The sequence below is a fragment of the Amblyomma mixtum genome, chromosome 1, assembly GCF_055824585.1.
Source record: "Amblyomma mixtum isolate Tamu chromosome 1, ASM5582458v1, whole genome shotgun sequence".
In the NCBI taxonomy this organism is placed as follows: Eukaryota; Metazoa; Arthropoda; class Arachnida; order Ixodida; family Ixodidae; genus Amblyomma; species Amblyomma mixtum.
In genome coordinates, this window is record NC_143012.1 from 70,648,371 (window position 1) to 70,669,301 (window position 20,931).

The 20,931-nt window shown below is 48.9% G+C and overlaps 2 protein-coding genes and 1 pseudogene across 2 annotated transcripts in view; 2 read left to right on the forward strand and 1 right to left on the reverse strand.

Moving 5' to 3' along the window:
* The window catches only part of LOC149366712 (flap endonuclease GEN homolog 1-like), a 361,675-nt gene that overhangs the window by 290,268 nt on the left and 50,476 nt on the right, over window positions 1–20,931 (reverse strand). The gene's annotated exons all lie outside the window — the stretch shown is intronic.
* On the forward strand, window positions 4,679–6,559 carry LOC149366730 (uncharacterized; annotated as a pseudogene).
* Window positions 17,629–18,744, forward strand: LOC149366731 (iripin-8-like). Its single transcript, XM_089568435.1, has one exon. It carries the CDS (start codon window positions 17,629–17,631, stop codon window positions 18,742–18,744), a length of 1,116 nt encoding a protein of 371 aa, XP_089424561.1.

The window sequence follows — 20,931 nt, forward strand, 5'->3', positions numbered from 1 at the left end:
CAAAGGGAGCGCGAGGCGGGCGCACGGGATGATCACGTGATCGGCCCCTCGGCAGCCTCACGAGTGCTCCTGACTCGCCAATGGCTGCAGCGTCATCATTTCGGCTCAGAGCGGATTTCGCGCGGGGCGTAAAACTGCTACACGTTACGTTGGCCATGGCAGACATAGTACCGTCGAATCAGCTGCATTCAGCATCAGAGATTAGGCGCGCGCGCCAACGTGAGAAAACTGGTGAGCAATGGAAAACTCCAGCCATGTGTGAGGCAGAACTTGTCAGCAAACAAGGAAACAGTGAGTGAATAGGAATGTGAGTGAGTGGACATGAGCATGAGTGAATGGTTTTGAGTGGGATTGAGTGGTTGTGAGTGCGGGTAAGTGGTTGTGAGTGAGAGTGGTCATGAGCGTGAGTGAGTGGTTACAAGTGTGAGTGGACATGAGTGCGAGTGTGAGTGACTGGTTGAGCGGAATTGAGTGCGAGTATGAGTGAATGGTTGTGAGGCAGAACTTCTCAGCAAACAAGGAAACAGTGAGTGAACGGGAATGTGAGTGAGTGGACATGAGCATGAGTGAATGGTTTTGAGTGGGACTGAATGGTCATGAGCGTGAGTGGTTGTGATTGCGAGTGGTCATGAACGTGAGTGAGTGGTTACGAGTGTGAGTCGACATGAGTGCGAGTGGGAGTGACTGGTTGAGCGGAATTGAGTGCGAGTATGAGTGAATGGTTGTGAGGCAGAACTTGTCAGCAAACAAGGAAACAGTGAGTGAACGGGAATGTGAGTGAGTGGACATGAGCATGAGTGAATGGTTGTGAGTGTGATTGAGTAGTTGTGAGTGTGAGTGAGTGGTTGTGAAAATGCCAGTGGTCATCAGTGCCAGTGGATGGTTGTGAGTGCGAGTGGACAAGAGTGTGAATGTGAGTGAGTGAATGTACGTGTGAGTGTCATGAGTATGAGTGTGATTGAGCTACGTACCTCTCATAGTGCCGAGGTATGGTCAGAACGCGTAAGCCTGGCGGCTTCACGGTCAAACTGAACTTGGGAACGCGGCATATGTTCGGGAGAGCAAAGCGTCCAGACTAGCTTTCTCCTATTCAAGGAGCCGCCGCTGGCTAACTGTCTGCTAAAGGATGTACAGCGCATTCGCAAAGCCGAAGTGCGGCGAGAATACCGCCGTGGGGGCATCTTTTTGCTGAGTTGTTCAGGTTAAGCAGTAGCTTAGCCGTTGCATTTTATTTTTTTAAGTTCAGCTGGGATATCGTTAACTCGCGTTTGTTCCCGATCCACTCTGCTCTCTTCCTGGATCCTAACTTCAGACCTGCCATTTCCCTCTCCGTACACTGTAAACAAGAATCTACCCAAAAGGGAGTAAAAATGGTGGTGGCCACCCTTTTTACTCCATTTGTGAAAACATTTACTCCATGAGTGGGGAGTAAAAAGGTGGACTGTTCTCCATTTTACTCCCATGAGGGAATAATGGAGTAAAAATGAGGATTTACCAGGATTTACTCCACACTCTTAGCAAAAAACACCCAAAAGGGAGTAAATGGCTTGTCCTCTAACGCACACCCAAAAGGAGGTTTTTTTACTCCATATGTATGGTGTTTTTTATTTACTCCCTTATATAAGGGAGTTATTTTGGAGTGAAAAGGGAGCAAATTTTTTACTACCCACAGAGATGGAGCCCAAAAATGGCGTCATGTTTATTTATCCTCATTCAGGCTCATTCCTACAGCAGTGAAAGCGGCGGAAACGGGCAGTAGCTCTGCGGGCCGCCGGCAACCCAACTTGGGAAACTGAACTGCCCTAAAGTGACCCCGCCTCACGCATTCTTTCCGCCGTCTGCTAGCCCAGCGGCGGAGTACGCGCCAGGAGTCGTCTGCTTGTCCAGCGCTGGATTAAGGGGGGGGGGGGGGGGCTTAGGGGGCTGCAGCCCAGGGCCTCACCTCCGACAACAGGAGAAGGGGGCCCATTTATTCTAACCTGCTTATTACATGGAAATGGGAACCACAGTCAATGGAACTTCGAGTGAAACGTATGAAGCGAGAAAACCGAAACGAGGAGACGGGCCCCCAGCTAATGTAACTTCGTTTAGCCGAATCGGTTGGTAGGAAAGCTTGTCGAGCTGCAAAAACAGGAATCCTCCTCCACCCCGGTTGGGCCCCCTTACGAAGCGATATATGCGTTTGCTTAAGGATTGGGGGAGGGTTTTTGTGGTTTTTTGTCAATCCCCCCATCCAGTGGCGTCTGAAGGTGTAGTGTGTTTGAAAATCCTGGAGTCGTCGCTCCTGCATTACGATTCCGGCAGCGCTGAAATTTTTCTCGCTGCTTGAACTGGTGGCCGGAACGGCTAATTCTTATAATTCTTGGAACGCTTGAAGTACGAAGAGGAGTGACAGGCGTGGTGTCGTAAGGAATGGAGTAAAGGGTGGTTCTTTTCTCTTCTTCTTTGTACGGAGAGGTTGTCCCTCCGTTCTTCTCTCTTCCAACGAAGCACTGAGCGAGTAGGATGAGACTTGCAGGAAAGACAGGGACTCTTGTCGAGCACTGATATAGGTTTTATGTACACAGACGACTATTTACAAGGAGTATATACATGACAGCATCATGTCCCACCAGCCGCCCCGTGGACCCACTCCACGGCTACTCGAGAGCACGGTCTGCGTGCCTGGCTCCGGTCGAGACCAAAATCTGAGTCGCGATGGCGGCAGAGCATCGCGCGCCCCCGCGCTCTCTCCCCACGCGAAAAGAAAAAAAAGCAAAGTGGAGCCTCGTCACTACATGTGTTTTCGCTCTCTCCCTAAAAGCCCCGGCCTCGGTGCCATACACAGCTTGGAAACGCGGCGACGAACGCCCTCCCGCAAGAGGGGCCCCGCGGAGCAGGTAAGATGCCGCTAAACCTTCCCAGATGAGGCTAGCAAATGGGCGCGCAGCCACCGGGCATCGTCCGTACCGCGCCATGCCGTGTGGCACCGGCCCTGTCAGAGAAGGGATGCCTTCGCTAACCCGCGCCCTCCGCGAGCCTAACCCTTTGAAGAAAGCCGCGAGGCGCGAATGCTGCCCCTCCCTCTCCCCACAACAGACCTGTGGGCGATCCGCAGGGAGGATGCTTTCTTCCCGCAGGCCACGATCGGGCGGAAACGCGACCTTCAACTGATAGGGAAGACCCCTCGTTTACTTTGGTAAAAAAAAAACACGGAAACGAGCTCTTAGCGAAACAGCGAACGCCGTCCAGGCTAACGACCGCGATGCTGTCGCCGCGCCGCTCGTAGAGAGGCTTTTTCAGTCGTTATTACGGTGCCGGTTAAAATGGAAAGAGGCGATTGAATGGCGTCAACCTTACAGATGGCGTGCCATGACACGCTGTCATTTTTTTACTTGTCAGAGCCAGAAAATAAGCGACAGCACGGCGCTCTCCTGCGAATGCTGTGTTCTCTTCGCTGAAAAGCGATTACGGCGAAACGCAGCAACCAAGGCTGCGCCAGAACAGTACGAGCTGAGCCGTAGTGGAGACACCAGTGGCATTCCTCTAATGCCATTCATGTGGTGGGGGCTCCCCCTTCGCTCTTGCCCGCTACTATTGTCCGTCTCCCCTGCCGGAACCGCCGCGAGTAGCTCCTGCCTGGTAGACGGACAAGAGAGAAGGCAGTCAGCTCTGCTCAAAGTTAACCCTTTCTCGAGGCGCTGCTGGAAGAAAACATTGACGTTTCGTACTGGCAGTGACATGTTCCTCTTTTCCACCTTGGTCAACACATAGGAGGTGTTGCCTCGGCCAACGACCAGTCTTTCGGCAATACCGCAGTTCATTAGAAAAGCTTCCCTGGGCGGCGCGACCCCGCGTGCGCTGTATGCAGCCTTACCTCCGCTTCTCGAAAGCTTCCATTCTTCTTACCCTTCCTACTGCAAGACGCCCACAGCTGGTGTCTTTTCCCCAACGTTGGTACTTGCTAGAACCGAAAATGGGTTTTGAGCCCCAACTAGCTTTTGTTTGCTTTTTGTTAGCGTTTGTGCTATCCTACCATCCTTGTACATTCCCTCCTCGATGGTCTACACACAAATCACTTCCTGCTGTGCATGCAAGAGCACCATGGCCATTTTCGCACTTCCGCATAAGATTTTAGCTAGGCTGGCAGCGTTGTGGTCGCCAAAGCTGAACGTGCATGTTCTCACTGACGGCGAAAGCTACAAGCCGGAAATGCAGAGGTTCGTGAACCTCGGTTCTCGAACCGAATGGTGGTGACCGGTGGTTGGTACTAGGAATTATTCTGGGGAGGGGATACTGTTCCCGCGTATGCTGGTGATGTCGGCCATTTAGTGGCATCACTGTTGGGGACCAGGGGAGGGGGGTGAATATCCGCGTGCCACGCACCTGCGGCACGGCGAGCGCACCTAGCGATTCCCTAGGTTCTCCAGAGACAGGCCGAGGGAGGCGCGGTGACGCCACGTCTGGTTGAGAACAAGGGCAACACCAAAAAACGTCACGGAGAAGCGCATTCCATCGACCAATCAGCGTCTCCGGCCTACCTACCCCAAAACGCTTCTGAACTGATATCAGGAGGTCGCGTTCGTCTTGCCACGCCAAGTCCGGAGGAACAGCGTTCGTCGTTCGTGCTTTGCACACCTGTCAAATTCCATTTTATCTCAACTTTTTCTCAGCTGTGACGCCGTCCGTTCATGTGAAAATGCCCGGTCGGGAGCATCAAAGTGGTGCGTCTAAACGAAAGGCGAAGTTAGAAAGAGAAGATCGAGGCTGCCAAAGATGACAAAGTATCTTCTGAACGCAGCTTCTGCGGAGCATTATGACTGCTCTACCCAGAGTCCGTACCAATACCCCGATAGTACCGACAGTGCTTCTGTGAAGGACTTGCCAGCTCCATCACTACGGTTTCCTGGCAACAAGCCAGATTTCACTTATCTTGGTTGTTTGGATCCTGGGAAAACGGTGCCAACCTCGTTCGTCCATATATCTGAGCAACCGAGGCTAACCGGGGTCTGTCCTGTTCCTGAGTTAGCAACGTCGTTGCTACTCGGCCCGGCCCCTGCCACGGAGCTCCAGGTGTCCTTTCCGCCAGGCCCGATTTCTGCTTCTGCTGATCAACAGGCGCCAAACATCCCCGATGAGCCTCCTTCTACTGACGAACGCCAGCAAACAACACTGCAAGAACCGACTCACTTGTTTCCTACTAGTGCGGCTTCGAGTCATCGTGTTCCCACCACCAAAGTGTGCCTCGAGAGGACTGGTCAGACGGCTTCTCGCTGCGACAACAAAGAAGTACAGACCTCCCCGCAGCAGGAGGTAGGTTATGAGGTTCTCCAAAGTGACCCCGCTAAGTGGCCGGACGTCATTACTGATAGCTTTCGGAGTGTATGCCTTGAGAAAAGACCAGTGTATTTTCAAAATCGCGCAGAAACTTTTCCGTCTTCCGAAAGACAATACACAACTCAGAAGCGTTATATATCACCTCATCTTTTCGTGCGAAAGGCTATAAATGGGGAAGCGTACGAGCGACACTGGTTGATGTATTCAGAGTCCAAAGGTTCCGTTTACTGCTTCATGTGCAAACTATTTTCAATTCGAAGCAACCAGAGTACTTTCACCACTCATGGCTTTCTGATTGGAAAAAAGCAGAAGAAAAGGTTTGCGCTCATGAAAATAGTGTCGAGCACCGGAACTGTGTGACAGCATGGCTCGCCCGGTCTAACTCGAGCAGCACAATTGACAAGGAGCTGGTTAAGCATCTTGTCACTGAGACCGCTTACTGAACAGAGGTGTTGAAGCGCGTAGTCGTTGTAGTTAAGCTTCTAGCTGAGCGCAGCCTAGCGTTTAGGGGAAGTGATGAAGTTTTTGGTTCACCGAGAAATGGCAATTACATGGGAGTACTTGAAGTCATTGCCAAGTTTGATCCCTTTCTGGAGGAGCACATCAAACGCTATGGGAACAAGGGAAAAGGTCACCCATCGTACCTGTCAAAAACCATTTGTGACGAATTTATCGAGCATATGGCAAAGGCTGTCAAAGATCGTCTCGTTGACGAAGTGAAACACGCAAAATACTTCTCTTTAATTGTTGATTCCACTCCAGACCTTACACACGTTGATCAACTGTCAGTTGTTTTACGATACTACTTAAATGGGCAAGTGTACGAACGGTTTCTTGGATTTGTTCCAACTGAATCGCATACCGGCTTGCATCTTTTCGACACCGTGATGACCCTCTTGACAGCCAATGGCATCTCAATTGGTGATTGTAGGGGCCAAGCATACGACAACGCGAGTAATATGTCAGGAAAGTACAAAGGACTGCAAGCTCAAATAAAACACCTGAACGAATTGGCAGTCTACGTCCCATGTGCTGGTCATTCACTAAATTTAGTTGGCGCGTGTAGTGTTGACAGTTACCTTGAGGCTGTCAAATTTTTTGCTCTAACTCAGAGACTGTATGTGTTCTTTGCTGCCTCACCTAAGCGGTGGAAACATCTTTTGAACAGCACGGGTGAAAGTGGTGACTGTGAGCAACTTGTTTTGAAAAGTCTCTCTCTGACCAGGTGGTCAAGGCACGCTGAATCACGTAAGGCCATTTTGAAAAATTTCAAAGCAGTCTTGTGCTGCCTTGAAGCGATCTCAAAGAATGAAGAAGAAAACGGTGACACTCGGAACGAAGCGCACTCTCTCTTCAAGAAGATGACAAAAATAGAGACTGCATTCATGGCAATTTTCTGGAGTGAAATCTTGGAGCGCTTTGACAAAACGAGCGTAGCAGTTCAGAAACCAGGATTAGACATTTCTACTGCTGTAGAACTGCTGAGCTCTCTAGAAGGCTTTATTAATTCGTTGCGACCTCTCTTTGATACCTTCGAGGAGAGAGCACGCACGCTAAGTACAAATAAATGTTATCAGGATGATGGCAAACGTATCATTTTGAGTAAGCACCCGGACGGAAAAAGCGATAGTGTGCTACGAGGTAGATGATGATGAAAACGTTTATTAAAGCCTTAGTTGAAGGGAAGGCTGATCGGGTCCCAGTCCGGGACGCTGTTGGTGAAAGAAGCTGCCCGTGCTCTGGCGACGAGGGCTCGTTGTTCCTCGAGGTCCGAGCTGGACAGGGCCGCCTCCCAGCCCTCCCGCGTTGGCTGATTTATGATCTCAATGCTGTCATTTTTCTGACAAACCCATACCATGTGGTACAAGTTTGCCTTCTGGCCACAAAATTTGCACTGTGCCGAAAAGGACTCGGGCTCAATGGCGTGAAGCGTAGCTGGGTTATTGAAAGACATAGTTTGTAGCCTGCGAAGGTGACATTCCTCTGATTTACTGAGACCCTTAGCGGGCCTCGGGAGTGTCTGCCTTTCAAGGCGCAAATGTTGCAATATTTCTGAATATGTCGTTAGCGGAGAGGGGGAGCCAGAATCAGGAAGGGAGGACGTAGAAGGATGCCGGGGAAGAAAAGCTCGGGCCGAAGCGTGTGCGCGCTCGTTTCCTTCAACTCCCTGGTGACCTGGTACCCATATTAATTCCTTCCGTTCAGCTGAAGTCCTACATTGACTAAGAATTTTGCAGGCTAGCGGCGTGATTCTGCCACGCATATAGTTTCTATAAGCCGCCTGGGAATCTGTAACTATGTATTTAGATTCGGAGTGCGTTGCGGCTAGGGCTATCGCTACTTCCTCCATAGCCTGTGTATCCCCGTTACGAACTGAAAGCCCGTCCACGACTTGCATTTGGTGCACCACTGAGATTGTTGATATTCCTTGTACAGGACCCGCAGCGTCCACGAAGAAGGCTCCTTCTTTTGTTGAATAGCACTCGTTCATCTTCTTGCTCCTCGCCACTCGTCTAGCATGATGGTGCTCTGGGTGCATGTTTTTGGGAAGCGGAATCGTAAGGAATTTGCTCTTCCACTCTTTAGGTATATCTTGTCTCCCAGCCACTTGCTGCGGAAAGCTAATGTTTAAAACTTCTAAGACCCTGCGGCCGGTCGTAGTTGTGCCCAGTCGCACTACCTGGCTTGTAAGATGGGCGCTAATCAATTCATCAGCCGTGTTGTGTACCCCTAGTTTTAGTAGACGCTCCGTAGATGCTTTCATGGGTAGGCCGAGTGCCTTCTTATAAGCCGTTCGAATGATAACGTCCAGGTGGTTTAGATCGGTCTTCCTAAAACGAAGGTACTGGGCCACGTACACTATCCTGCAGATGACAAAGGCCTGTATTAGTCTAAGGGTATCCTGTTCTTGCATGCCGTTTTTCTTGCTTGTGATCCGAGATATCATACGGATGACTTGTTCGCACACCGTTCGGAGCTTGGTGATCGCTGCTACGTTCACACCCTTGTTGTTAATGAGCAGCCCCAAAATCCGTATTGTTTCCACCTCGGGAATAGGTGTATCATGGACCGAGATTTCCAGCGATGCAGTATCCCCCTTCCCTCGCAGGACGAGGAGCTCCGACTTGTCCGGGGAACAGCGCAGTCCGCATTCTTCAGCATACTTTTCAACCGTACTGGCAGCCTCTTGGAGGGCCTCCTCCACCTGTCCCATGTTTCCCTCCGTTGTCCATATGGTTATGTCATCCGCGTATAGGGCGTGGCGGATTCCCCTTATGGCATTAAGTTGTTCCGGCAGATGCATGAGGGCAACGTTGAAGAGCAGTGGAGAAAGGACTGCTCCCTGAGGCGTCCCCCTGGTGCCCATGGGTATCGCCTCGGACCTCGTGTCGCCAATCCTGATGTGCGCTTGCCTATCTTGCAAGAAAGCCTTGATGTAATTAAAGGTACGCTTTCCGCAGTGAGTACCCTGTAGATTGTCCAGAATCTTGGAATGCTTCACGTTGTCGAAAGCCCCCTTCAGATCGAGGTAGAGAAAAATTTATCGTGGAGACCTTCAATGTCGTGCTGGATAGCCTAGGCTCTGCTTTGCGCGTGCGAAAGGCTGCCAACGCTGAGCTCTGCGAAAGGTTCGGATTCATAAAATTGCTGACAGAGGTTGGGAGCGAGGCCTCTCTGGCACAGCAGGCTGAGAGGTTGGTGAAAACCTACGAAAATGATTTGGAACCAGCATTTCCCGCTGAAATCGTTCAGTTTGCGAACTTTCTGCACAACTCTGTGTGCAAAGACACGAGTTCTCTGCGAATAATGAAGTTGCTGCAAGAAAGAAAGCTTACTGATGTGTTTCCGAACCTTTCCATTGCTTTGAGAATATACTTAAGCATACCTATGACAAACTGTGAGACCGAGAGATCGTTTTCTAAGTTGTCGCTGATAAAAAGTCGCCTTCGTTCGAGCCTCCTTGACAATAAGTTGAACTCGCTTGCAATCATGTCCATTCAAAGTGATCTTCTCCGCGATCTATCTTTCGAACAGACTATATCTTATTTCGCCAAAGCGAAGGCGCGAAAAATGTTATTTTAAAATGAACTGTTTGCGGAGTACATGAAAAGTTCCAACGACTTTGTTGCATGTATCATCGCCCACCCTCCATGTTAACAATGAAACTCTGAGCAGTGTAATTCAAAAGATGTAAATCTTCGTTGTCCGTCTCCTGTTTGTTCTTGTGATATTGAGCCTGCTTGTAATGAGCTGTATTGTTGTTGTTTTTTATAGTGCCACATTTATTTGGTGTCATCTTTGCTTGTCTTTCCTTCAACGAAAGTATTTTAAAATATGCTTTGTAATTAGAGTTGGTAATTTTCATATGTATTCTAGTGAACTTTATGGTGTTTGTATTGCCTTAAGTATTGTATATATCTGTTGTATATTTATTGTGTAACGTGTATAACGATTACTGCAGTCTGATACTTGAATTTTAATAAAGAAGGTTTGGGTACAATCAAGCGTCTCCTCACAGGATTAGATTTAGTGATCCAAACAAATCCTAGCTTTTTCAGAAAACAGAATGCAGATTAAGTGAATTCGCTCAGTGAACAGATGTGCTGGTGTTTACAACAGCACGCGTCTCCTAAACTTTGTCGCACTCCTTATAGTAATAACACCGGGATTTTTTCTTTAGCTTTACCAAACTGAAAAACAAATCGGGATGTGCTAGCTTCTTTGAGGTCCCACAGTTTCACTTCGTGCTCCGGCGGCCACTAGGAAAGCGAAACACTCGTTTATGGGTTTATGTTTAGATTTATGGGCTTTAATGTCCCAAATCAACTCCGGCTATACAGGACGCGGATAATTTCGACCACCTCGGGTTCTCTAAAGTGCACTGATGTCGCATATTACACGGGCCTCTAACATTCCGCCTCCAGCGAAATGCGAGCGGTGTGGCCGGGACAATTTCTTTTGTTCGTTCTTTTTTCTAAGTATTGGTTTCGTAGAATGAAGGTGTGAATGAAAGAGAGAAATAGGTGCCGTAGTGTAGAGCTCAGAAACAATTTCGACCACCTGAGGATCTTTAACGCGCTCTGACATCGCAAAACACACGGGCGCCTTTTTGCATTTTCCCTCCATCAAAACACGGTCGCCGTGTGGCTGGGCTTGAATCCGGGTACTCGGCTCAGCAGCCGAGCACCTAACCACTGAGCCGGGACTTTAATTCTCCTTTTCAAATTTTCCCCACGAGGGCAGTAGTAAAAGTTCATCGTGTGATCAAATTAATTTTAATAACTTTTAATATTACCCTCTCGGGCACTAATTGTGTCTCTATTTCCTAGTCGCTGCCGGAGCACCCATCTCAGCTTTAGGAAGCTAGCTCAGCCTGCTTTTCCTTGATGCGCTAGCATTAAAACAGCGCTGCGAAGGAAAACCCGTCTGTCGGCTTGTGTACGGCGTAACTGCAAGAGGAGAGGAGGCGGCGCGCTGCACTGCAGCCCCGCAAGTTGTCGGCCGGCCCACGTGGCTCTTCCGTGGCGTTCGGCGCTCGGCCATATACGCACACGTGTCGGACGTTCTAAAAGTCGCCTGGTGTTTTTTGCGCTGTAAACCTAATGCTACTGCGTTACTTCTGCAGGAATCCCATTGATCGCCTTCGCTCTTTTTACTTGTTGGAATTAAAATGAAACATGGCATATATTCTAGTCGTGTAGCGGGGAGCAGGAAAGAGGGGGCAAGTAGAGAGAGAGGGGGCCTACATCCGCATTAGCCCAGGGTCCCCATTTTATGCGAAGCATACTACTTTAGCTACCACTTCAGCCCTTCACCGTGGTTATGCGCCTCCAAATCACGTGATACATGACGTCACACCACGTGACACGATGACGTCACGACAGTGGAGAAACGGGGGCCCACCTCGCGCCGTCGCTGTGGTTGTGCGCCTCCAAATCACGTGACACGATGATGCCACACCACGTGACACGATGACGTCACGACAGTGGAGAAACGGGGGCCCACCTCGCGCCGTCGATGTGGTTGTGCGCCTCCAAATTACGCGACACGATGATGCTTCGCATTCTCCAGGCTTAACCAAGTTAAGCCTCAGCCAATTTTTTCATAATCCGGCCCTGTGCTTGTCGTCTCCTTTTGCTGTACGAGCTCGTTTCGTTGGCCATGTTCGTAGATAACGGGACGTAACATTATAATCAGTAGTTCAAGGAAAATTCACGTTCACAACAGTAGACATATTAGTCAGCGTTCCTTCCCTGCCAGGCTTGACGAACGTTGGCTTGACTATCTGGCGGATATTTCTGAGAACGGCGAAGTGGACACCTCTAAGAAGTCTCCTCTACCGAGAACCGGATTCATGCTTTCGCTTTGTGCGATAGATAGGTGCAATACACAGATGTAGAACTAAGGTCCCTAGATCGGTTTTAGTAGAAGGGCTGCGGTGTCTTGCACCTGACGCTTGGACTTCCTCGTCTCTTGCTGGACTCCAGTGATGACTTGACCCAGTTCGGCGGCGAGGTGCTATTTCCCGGGTGTCCCAGCTAAATGTAAACAACCTTTTAAAAAAGACGAAGTGTCCTAGTCCAGGGAAACCAACTAAAGGTTGTTCAGAGTCGCATGGCCTAGTCTCGAGTAGTTTTTTCATTCATCAAAGTAAATTAGTTAAGCTTAATTAGCTAACTTTTTAATTATAGACTTTAGGAAAAAAAGTGTCAATGGAAATGTTTTCGCCTCGAAAAACCGGCAGTAGTGCCGTTTCCATCACGGTACGATTTGCGTAGCTTCATTTATCGGCCTTAAAAGAAAGTTAACACGTGACCAGTTGCTCGCTCGCGTCTCTGCCCCAATGTGCACCCAAAGTCTCATCGAGGTGAGGACTTCAGGAAAACAGAATTTTATTCTCTAAGGTGCATCTTGGGACGTTGAAGTGGCACGGTTGTCATGTGGAAGCTTTTTTTTATCGTCTGAATTACGGTTAACGGCCGGTAAAAAAACTATCTTACGCAAATAGTACGTTGCTGCAAATGTTTCAGTCAGCTGATTTTCAAAACGATCTGCAACTTTTCCATTGACACTTTGTTCATCAAGTCAATAATTAAAGTTAGCTTATTATGATTAACTAATTACTTAACTTCGAAAACGAAAAAAAATGTTCCAGGCTAGGTCACGCGACTCTAAAGAACCCTCAGTTGGTTTCAGACGGCTAGGGCATCCCGTGTTTTTTAAAAGCTTGGCTACATTTAGCTGGAACACCTGGTATATATTCATTTATAACCACCAGGGCTTTACGTGCCGAAAGGTGCGTAGATGTTCAACACACGCATGCCGTTGTTCAAAAACGTGGAAATGAAGCGACCTTCAATATCTCGGTCATGGCGCAGCACCTTCACTCCGTTGTCGCGAAGGAAAACAAGAGCGACCCCCCCCCCCCCCCGATCCCCTTGTCCCAAAGCTCCAGTACGATTTCGTACCGAATGACGCGTCGAAGTTCCCCTTCGAATGACGTGTCGACTTCCCCTTGCTTAGCTGCCCTCGTGAGGGCGCGGCAGTTCAGCGTGCCTTGGTTAACTTTGGTTAATTGCTGTGGAGACGAAGGAGACGCTCTAGGATTCAGTTTTAGCGCAACTAAATCAGGTGTGATGATTTTTAACGATACAACTGATCAGGTGCTTACAATACAAGGCCACGAAATACCCAAAGTGGCCGAATACAAATACCTCGGGATATGGCTAAACGAAGGGCAGATATACACGGAAAAGCATGAACAGGCTCTTAGGGCAAAAGGACGAAGAGACGCCGGGATAATGAAACATAGGGCATTATGGGGGTACAACAAATATGAAGTACTAAGAGGTATTTGGAAAGGAATAATGGTGCCGGGACTTACTTTCGGCAATGCGGTTCTGTGCTTAAGGGCAGAAGTTCAGTCGAGATTAGCCGTAAATCAGAGAGCTGTTGGAAGATTAGCACTAGGTGCCCACGGCAAAACCACAAACGAGGCAGTACAAGGGGATATGGGCTGGGCATCGTTCGAGGCGCGGGAAGCTAAGAGTAAAATACTATATGAAGAACGCCTGAGGAAATTGGACGATAACAGATGGGCAGCTAAGGTATTTAAATATTTATACAGAAAGAACGTTGACTCACAGTGGCGGAAAAGAACTAGAAAACTAACCAGTAAGTATGCCGGTCATGAGGACGGAGAAAGAAAGAGCATTAAACGACAGGCCAAAAACGCGGAAGTTAAAAATTGGATGAATTCAATGGAAAAGAAACATAGTGTAGAGCTATATCGATACTGGAAAAGGCAGATCAGGAAAGAATTTTTCTATGATAACTCAAGAGGCAGTGCCCTACTTTTTGAAGCTAGATCAGGGTGTCTTAGAACGCGCAGCTACAAAAAGAAATTTAACGAAGAAGATGACACATGTGCAGTGTGTGGTAGATCTGTGGAAACAATTGAACACCTCATAATCAAATGTGATGGTATCCATCCGGATGTCGATGCAGGCACAGTCACTCTTTCTGAGGCCCTAGGGTTTAAAGATAACAATGGTCATGTAAATAAATCTGCAGTGGAAGTCAGCAAAAAGCGATTGGAGGATTGGTGGCTGAAAAGCAGAGATGTGGCATAAGGTTAGAATAGTAGGAAACCGTAGGCAAAGGTGATGGAGAATCTTAATGAGAATTGCTAACACAGTAAACAAAAAAAATAATAAATAAAGAAAAGCTGAGCATGGTGGCAATTGCCACCACCCCGTTTCAAAGGGGGCGCTCCTATCCATCCATCCACCCATCCATCCTAGTACAAGAAAAAAAGTCGTGGTGGTGGTGGTGGGGGGGGAGGATCGGGAGGGGGGTCGGTTAGTCAGACTATGGAAGGGTTCTCCTCCAAGTCCACCACAGGCGAGGTGAGAGGGTAGTCGTCTGGAGATGAGTCATAACTATTGTCTGAAACAAACTCAGTCACATGCCTTGGCCCCACAGAACTCGCAGAGGGATGGCACGCCTTTCTCCTCGTCCCTGTCAGACTCGTTTTCGCTGGAACTAGCTAGGCGTGGAGGGTCATTAAGAAAGCCGCGCTTTGTTAGGGGCCCTCCTTCTGAAGAACTTGAGCTTGCTTCTGGGAAGTTGTTCTTTGTCTGTTTCTTGGACTTCCTGGGGCTTCACTTCCTCTTCGGGTGGGTTCACTTGGTGTATGTTTCTTTGTCCTCGTTGGCCTGGTCCCAGGTGGCCGGAACCACGTCCACTTCCCTCTCGTGATATTCCTGAACGCCACCTGAACGGCGACCACGTGAACGGCGCGTGCCGTTCACGTGGTCGTCTTCTCTTTTTGCTCGACAGGACGCATCAAACTAAAAATGAACCATTTGGTACAAGGAAGTTTAGTAAATTAAATTCCACTTTGTGCAACTAATGTGGTGTTGGTTCTTAAGCATAAATTAAAAATTATACTGTAAATAATGTTGCTAGTGTCTTCACGCAGACTGTGTTTCGCAAAATTCGGTGTTATTTAATCATTTTTGTTTTTGTTCTGTGATGGCCATAATTAAACTTATCATGCATCTCTTTGCGGGCTTGGCGCTTCGTGAGGCCATCGTGCAAGAGCAGGACGAGTAATTTGTTTCAATGCAGCCCAACAGTCCCCTCGCAAGAGCAGTGCAACGATTACTTCAGATATGACTGATCAGTTCACTGGAGGACAGCTCTGTTGAGCACTTTATGGATGCCTTAGCCGTGCCACAACAGCTTTCCGAGCTGCGTTGTCCAACCTGATTGGCACGCACCAAGCTTGAAAATAAATTATTTTCCCACAGCCTCTTCCACCATGCTCTTGGGCCCCCTTTCTTTACTCCCCAGGGTGGCCAGTGGTAGCGCAAGCCATCCTGCGTGCGCTAGAAGCGTAATCCTTGTAACTAAAACAATAAACGGGTCTTTTTTCTGGGAATTCTTTGGCACCCTAATTTATGAATATTTGTTAGGTAGAATGGGTATTATAACGAAAAGGTAGGCAAGGATATACAGCGCATCAGGAAAGGAAACCAATCCGGTAAAAAGTACAATTTTTTGTAAATGTCCGTTACCTGCAGCAACATTTGGCTAAAATGAATTCAGGGCGAAACGACAGGTTCAACGTTGCGGTCTTCGAGGCGCGTTTCCCAAAGGCTATGAAGCCGATGAATCTCAACCCCTCACCGCTTAGGAACGCCTCAATGCCACCATTCGAAGGCAACGCGCGGAAGAATCGGTAGAAGGACGCGCATACCATTGCTTGCGCAATTTACACGGTTTAACCAGAGCTAAACAATTGGCAAGTTTTTTTTTGCATTCCTTCCACGAAAACCAGACACTGCGGCCAGGATTCGATCCCACGACCTTGGGACCAGCAGACGAATGCCATAACTACGTAGTCAGCAACCGCGGCTGGTCGGTCAGCTAGAACCACAAGCGGTAGACGGTATAGGATACTAATTTACAGAATGTAAGTGAATGCATTCCGGGGATTAGTGCGGCAGATGGATGGATCACACACACGTGACTGCGGGCAAATTAGAAAGCTGTCACCTCCCCACCAGCCTGTCCTTCATGTCAAAGCTAGGGATAAGCAGAATTCGAAATGTGTACTTGACGCATGAGCCGTAGCCAAGCTCGAAAATGCACAGTATAATCTGCAAATCATTATCTGTATTACTTCGCTGGAATAAAATAGCTCAACGTTCAGTGATTGCTCCCTGAAGATAATCTTGAATCTTTTTAAATAATATTTTCGGAGATAATCTTGCACTCAAGCCGGATAGAAATGTTCTGTCTCTTCGCCAAATGGGAGGCGATGACCAAAGCGGCAAAATAGGGCGACGCGCTCTCCATGCCCAATTTTCATGACACCACGGTTAATCCTAGATTAAGCTGTGGTTAACCTTGGCCCCCCTACCTCGATTTCACACTAGCAGATCCAACGGAATCTGTCTAGGGAGGGAATCGGTACACCCCATAGGCCGGGAGGGGGCCCCTTTGAGGGGCATTTAACGCTTCGTTCTTGAGTGAGACGTCACGTGAAAACTATTTGTGGACTGTGCAAAAATTTCTTGTTCAATATCCGCCAATATGGCCTGAAATTCCCAAAATAATTCGATGCACCTGGTGCAGGCGCAATCTGAAAAAAATTCCAAACAAAGTTGCCTCGGTAAACCGGGTGAGGAGTGTATACCGCGAATTGTATTAGTAATATTTTTTTTTTACGCACAACCACGTATTTCTTCGCCTAGCATTTTATAAACAGGGATCCACAACAAAGAGAAGCCGATAAGATGGCACTTTTGTCGACAAAAAATATGTCCGCCAGCCGACGTTTCGACCAGAGGCGCCCTGTCTTCATCCGTTTGCCGAAACGTTGGCTGGAAGGCTAAGCCTACCCCCTTCGACCCTTGTTCGTTTTTCTTTCTATAAATAGAAACAATTACTCCTCTCTGTAGTTACATTTTCGTGCAATGCCTGTAAAGGCCTGGGCGTTCGTAAATCAATATACATAGCTCCTCGCCGCCGAACTGGGTCAAGTCATCACTGGAGACCAGCAAGAGACGAGGTAGTCCAAGTGTCAGGTGCAAGACACCGCAGCCCATCTATTAAAGCCGATCTAGGGACCTTAGTTCTACATCTGTGTATTGCACCTATCTATCGGACAAAGCGAAAGCATGAATCCGGTTCTCGCTAGACGAGACTTCTTAGAGGTGACCACTTCGCCGTTCCCAGAAATATCCGCCAGATAGTCAAGCCAACGTTCCTCAAGCCTGGCAGGAAAGGAACGCTGACTAATATGCCTACCCAGAGTAACATCTGCTGACATCTGTCCATCTGCCTCAAAGACAGTCTCCTTTGTGCCCTTGGTGAGGTCACCAAATAATCTATGGCAGCGTCTCTCGAGAGTTGGCAGCAGAGCACTCTTTCCCACACTGGAATTTCCCGAAAGAAGGCTCAACCAGGTGTTTCCGCGGCTTTGTGCGCGACCCAGTCGGGAGGGGGCGATCCATTGTCCGGACTGGAGGGTACCGCGCCCTTCTTGCTGTTCCTGCTACGATGAATCATGCGCGTGGCTTGACGCTCGTGCTTCAAAGCTAAGCCAATCAGAACAGCGTTTTTTCACGAGAGAGAAAATTCTTCAGGCGCCATTCGCTGTGCCTGGCCGGGGTAAAAATCGAAACTCCCATTGGCCACCGCAGAGGAAGGGGGAAGAAGCAAAAAAAAAAAACACCACTGCCAGTCGGTATAAAAAGAGGCGCCTTACATGCGACCTCCAGACCTCGGAAAACATCCACCATGTTGTTTGACGGTGCGCCGCTCGTGAAAGCTCACAACCACTTCGCTGTGAACCTCCTCAAGCGCTTGGCGACGGAGGATCCCTCTTCCAACGTGTTCTTCTCGCCGACTTACATCGCCGCCGTTTTCGCCATGGCCTACGCCGGCGCCGCGGAGAGCTCGGAAGACCAGCTGTCATCGGTGCTGGGTCACACCGAGGTCGGCCTCACGGACAAGTCCTGGGTCCTCCAGGCGTACAGGCTCTTCCTCGAGCGCACGTACTCGAACGTGACGCTGGAAGTGGACAACATAGTCCTGGTGCAGGACAGCTTCGATATCTCCGAAAGCTACAGGCAGCAGCTGCAAGATGTGTTTGACGCAGAGCTCATGTCCGTGGACTTCGCCAGCTTCGGAGTCGACCCCGCGGAGGTCAACGCTTTGGAGCGAGAAAACATCGACAGCATCCTGCCCGAAGATGAGCCGCTGGGCATGGTTCTCTTCCTGTCCAACACCGTCCACTTCAAGGCTACCTGGCTGACCATGTTCGACCCGTGGGACTCAGGGAACAAGTCCTTTTTCAACCTGGGTACCACCGAGGTCAGTAAGCCGATGATGCAACTCACCAGCTACTTCCCCTACACTCGTCTCGACGAGCTCGGCGCGGCCGCCGTGGAGATCCCGTGCTCGGGAAACAGGTTCGCCATGGTGGTGCTGCTTCCGGACTCCGCGGTGGAGCTCGCAGAGCTCAGGGACGACCTGTCGCTTGCGGTTCTCGAAGACCTCGGCAGGAGTCTCTACCCCTGTCTGGTAGCGCTCAGCCTGCCCAAGTTCAACGTGAGCGTCAGCTACGACCTGGTGCCCACCATGCGAGCCCTGGGACTCAACGTCGTCTTCGGAGAGTGGGCCGACTTCAGCGGAATCAGCGCGACCACGCCGACCTACATCTCGGCCGCCTTCCACAAGGCGTCTTTTGAGGTCGATGAAGAAGGAACCGTCGAGCCCGCAGTGACCCCCAGTTCGGCGGATGGACCTCCACCGGATATCACCCCGTTCACCGTGGATCGCCCGTTCATCTACTACATCAGGGATCGAAAAAACAACCGCATTTTTTTCATGGGTGAGATCCACAGTCTTTGAGATGGGAGTCATCGTCCTCTGCACGAGAAGAATTTCAACTGAAGGAGCGGTTCCACGGCAGGCAAGCGTCTGAAAAGTCGGGTTGAAATAAACTACTCATACTTTCACTGCATTTCTGAGACTTCGTTTTTATTCCCGGTCTGAACTTCCTCATTCTTATTAGTGGCTTAGAGGAGTATGCCAACGGCCCTTGACATGGGCGTCCGGAAGGGGGGGGGGGGGCAAGTGGGGCGACTGCCCCCCCCCCCTCCTGGAATTGCGGTTATTTATGCACTAGTAGAAAACAACTACACAGCTTGATTAGCACGCTTAGGTCATATTAAGTTATCGAATTTTGCTTATCGAGTTCAATTCATTGTTAATTAATAAATTCTGTTTGTTCTCCAAGCCTAGCCCTAATTTTTGTTTCATGTGCGCAATTTATACTACAAATAGTTCCTTTTTGGTGCTAACCTACCGCCTCCCCTATACCCGGCCATCGGGTGCACCCCCCTGGAAAAAGTTCTGCGGGCGCCCTTGAGCCTATTCGTAAGGCCCATTAATATCCTCACACAAAGGCCTTACTTCTTAGATTGAATGTCCCGCAAAAACGTAGCATCTAGTGAGAAGCACAGATGGTTTAAGGGAAGTAAGGAACAATGGGGTTTTAACATAAGGGGTCACTGAATTGTGTAACAAAGGAGAAAGCGGATCATTTTGATGTACCTGACCGCTTCCTCTGAACATCCCCCGTCTGGTGCTGTGAGAAACTTAATGGCTGTCATCTGTAATGCTTACATATATTCTCAAAACCAGACCAATAAAAAGTGTAGGCTTCCCAAGAACTCATTCTTTGGGTAATTTTTCACTTAATTGGGACCTTTGCTTGTAAGTGAGCTAGTATATATATGCGCGCGCAGGGTGTCATGACATTCGAAACACCTGTAGACTGCGACCGTGCGGCACCTGAGCTGGGGCAGCGGAAGTCAAAGGATACCAGGCGGGCTGTAGTAATGAAATGAAAGAAGTGAAGGGACAGTTAGAAAGAATGGGGAGAGATAAACTACAAAGATATCTTGTTACATATTCGCATATTAAAGCGCTAACCGCATGAGGCGATAATTCGCGGCGACACGCCGCGCGATGAAATGAGGGCCGCCGAACCACTGTCGCTCATTGCGTCGCCCGGTTTCTGGGTTTGCAGAAAATATCGCCCATCGCCCGGAAGTGCCGCGCGAGACTAGCCAATGACGGTAGGTCTTGCGGGTACGCAACTTCCGAGCCGTTTTGCGCGCGAAAGTCGTTTTTTTTTTTTTTTTTTCACCGGAGACGCAGCCGACGTAGCCCTCACCACGGCCGGTGCTCCTCCCGTGACGTCACGAAAAGAGGCCCACAGTCGCCGCCACTTACGGCGGAGCTTAAGGAATCGCGACCGGAATCAACTAGCAGCAATAAGCTTACATTTATCAGTCCACATTTTTTTCTTTAGTTAAAATACTGGAATGAATAGCAGACAATTTACGCGGAATTTATTTTGAGGCACTAGCCGCAAACCATCTGTGCAAAGATTGTTTAAGCACTGATGTCAGCACCTCTATCGCATTGCGCCTTCTCGACTTTCTCAGTAGATGTTTTTCTTCATGCATTACTTGAAATAAATTTGCCAATATTTTAAAACTTTTCCTTTTTTTCACATGGTTTTATGAAGCATAGCGATAATGAAGAATCAAAAACTCTCGAATAGCTTTCACAACTGCGTATGTGTATTGTTATTGGAGATACATGTATTTGTTCTAGGGTCATATTTTACATGAATACGATCGCTTTCGATACAGGTACATACATTGCCACAGTTTAAGTTTTTACAACATAACAAGTGGGTTTAGAAGTTGACATATAAAACACTCATGTTGCTATTTACAACGGAACCGCTGCCTTATTCCGCAGAGTCTCAGCTTTTCTCTTTTTCGCCTTGGCGTTGTCATCCAATATTTTGTCGTTCATCTTGCAGCAGTAGTTCTTGAGAAAATTGTTCGTGCTACACCACAAGAGGTGTTTTAGAACAACTTCGCACTTGTGGCCATCCTCGCAGGTGTCAAACTCTGAGGAATCGTCACCGGCGAGCAGTTCAAGCGTGAGGTCCGTGACTAAATGAAAAAGTCCTTGTTTGTTGATAGTTGCTTAACAACTACGTAGTTGTGTGCGACA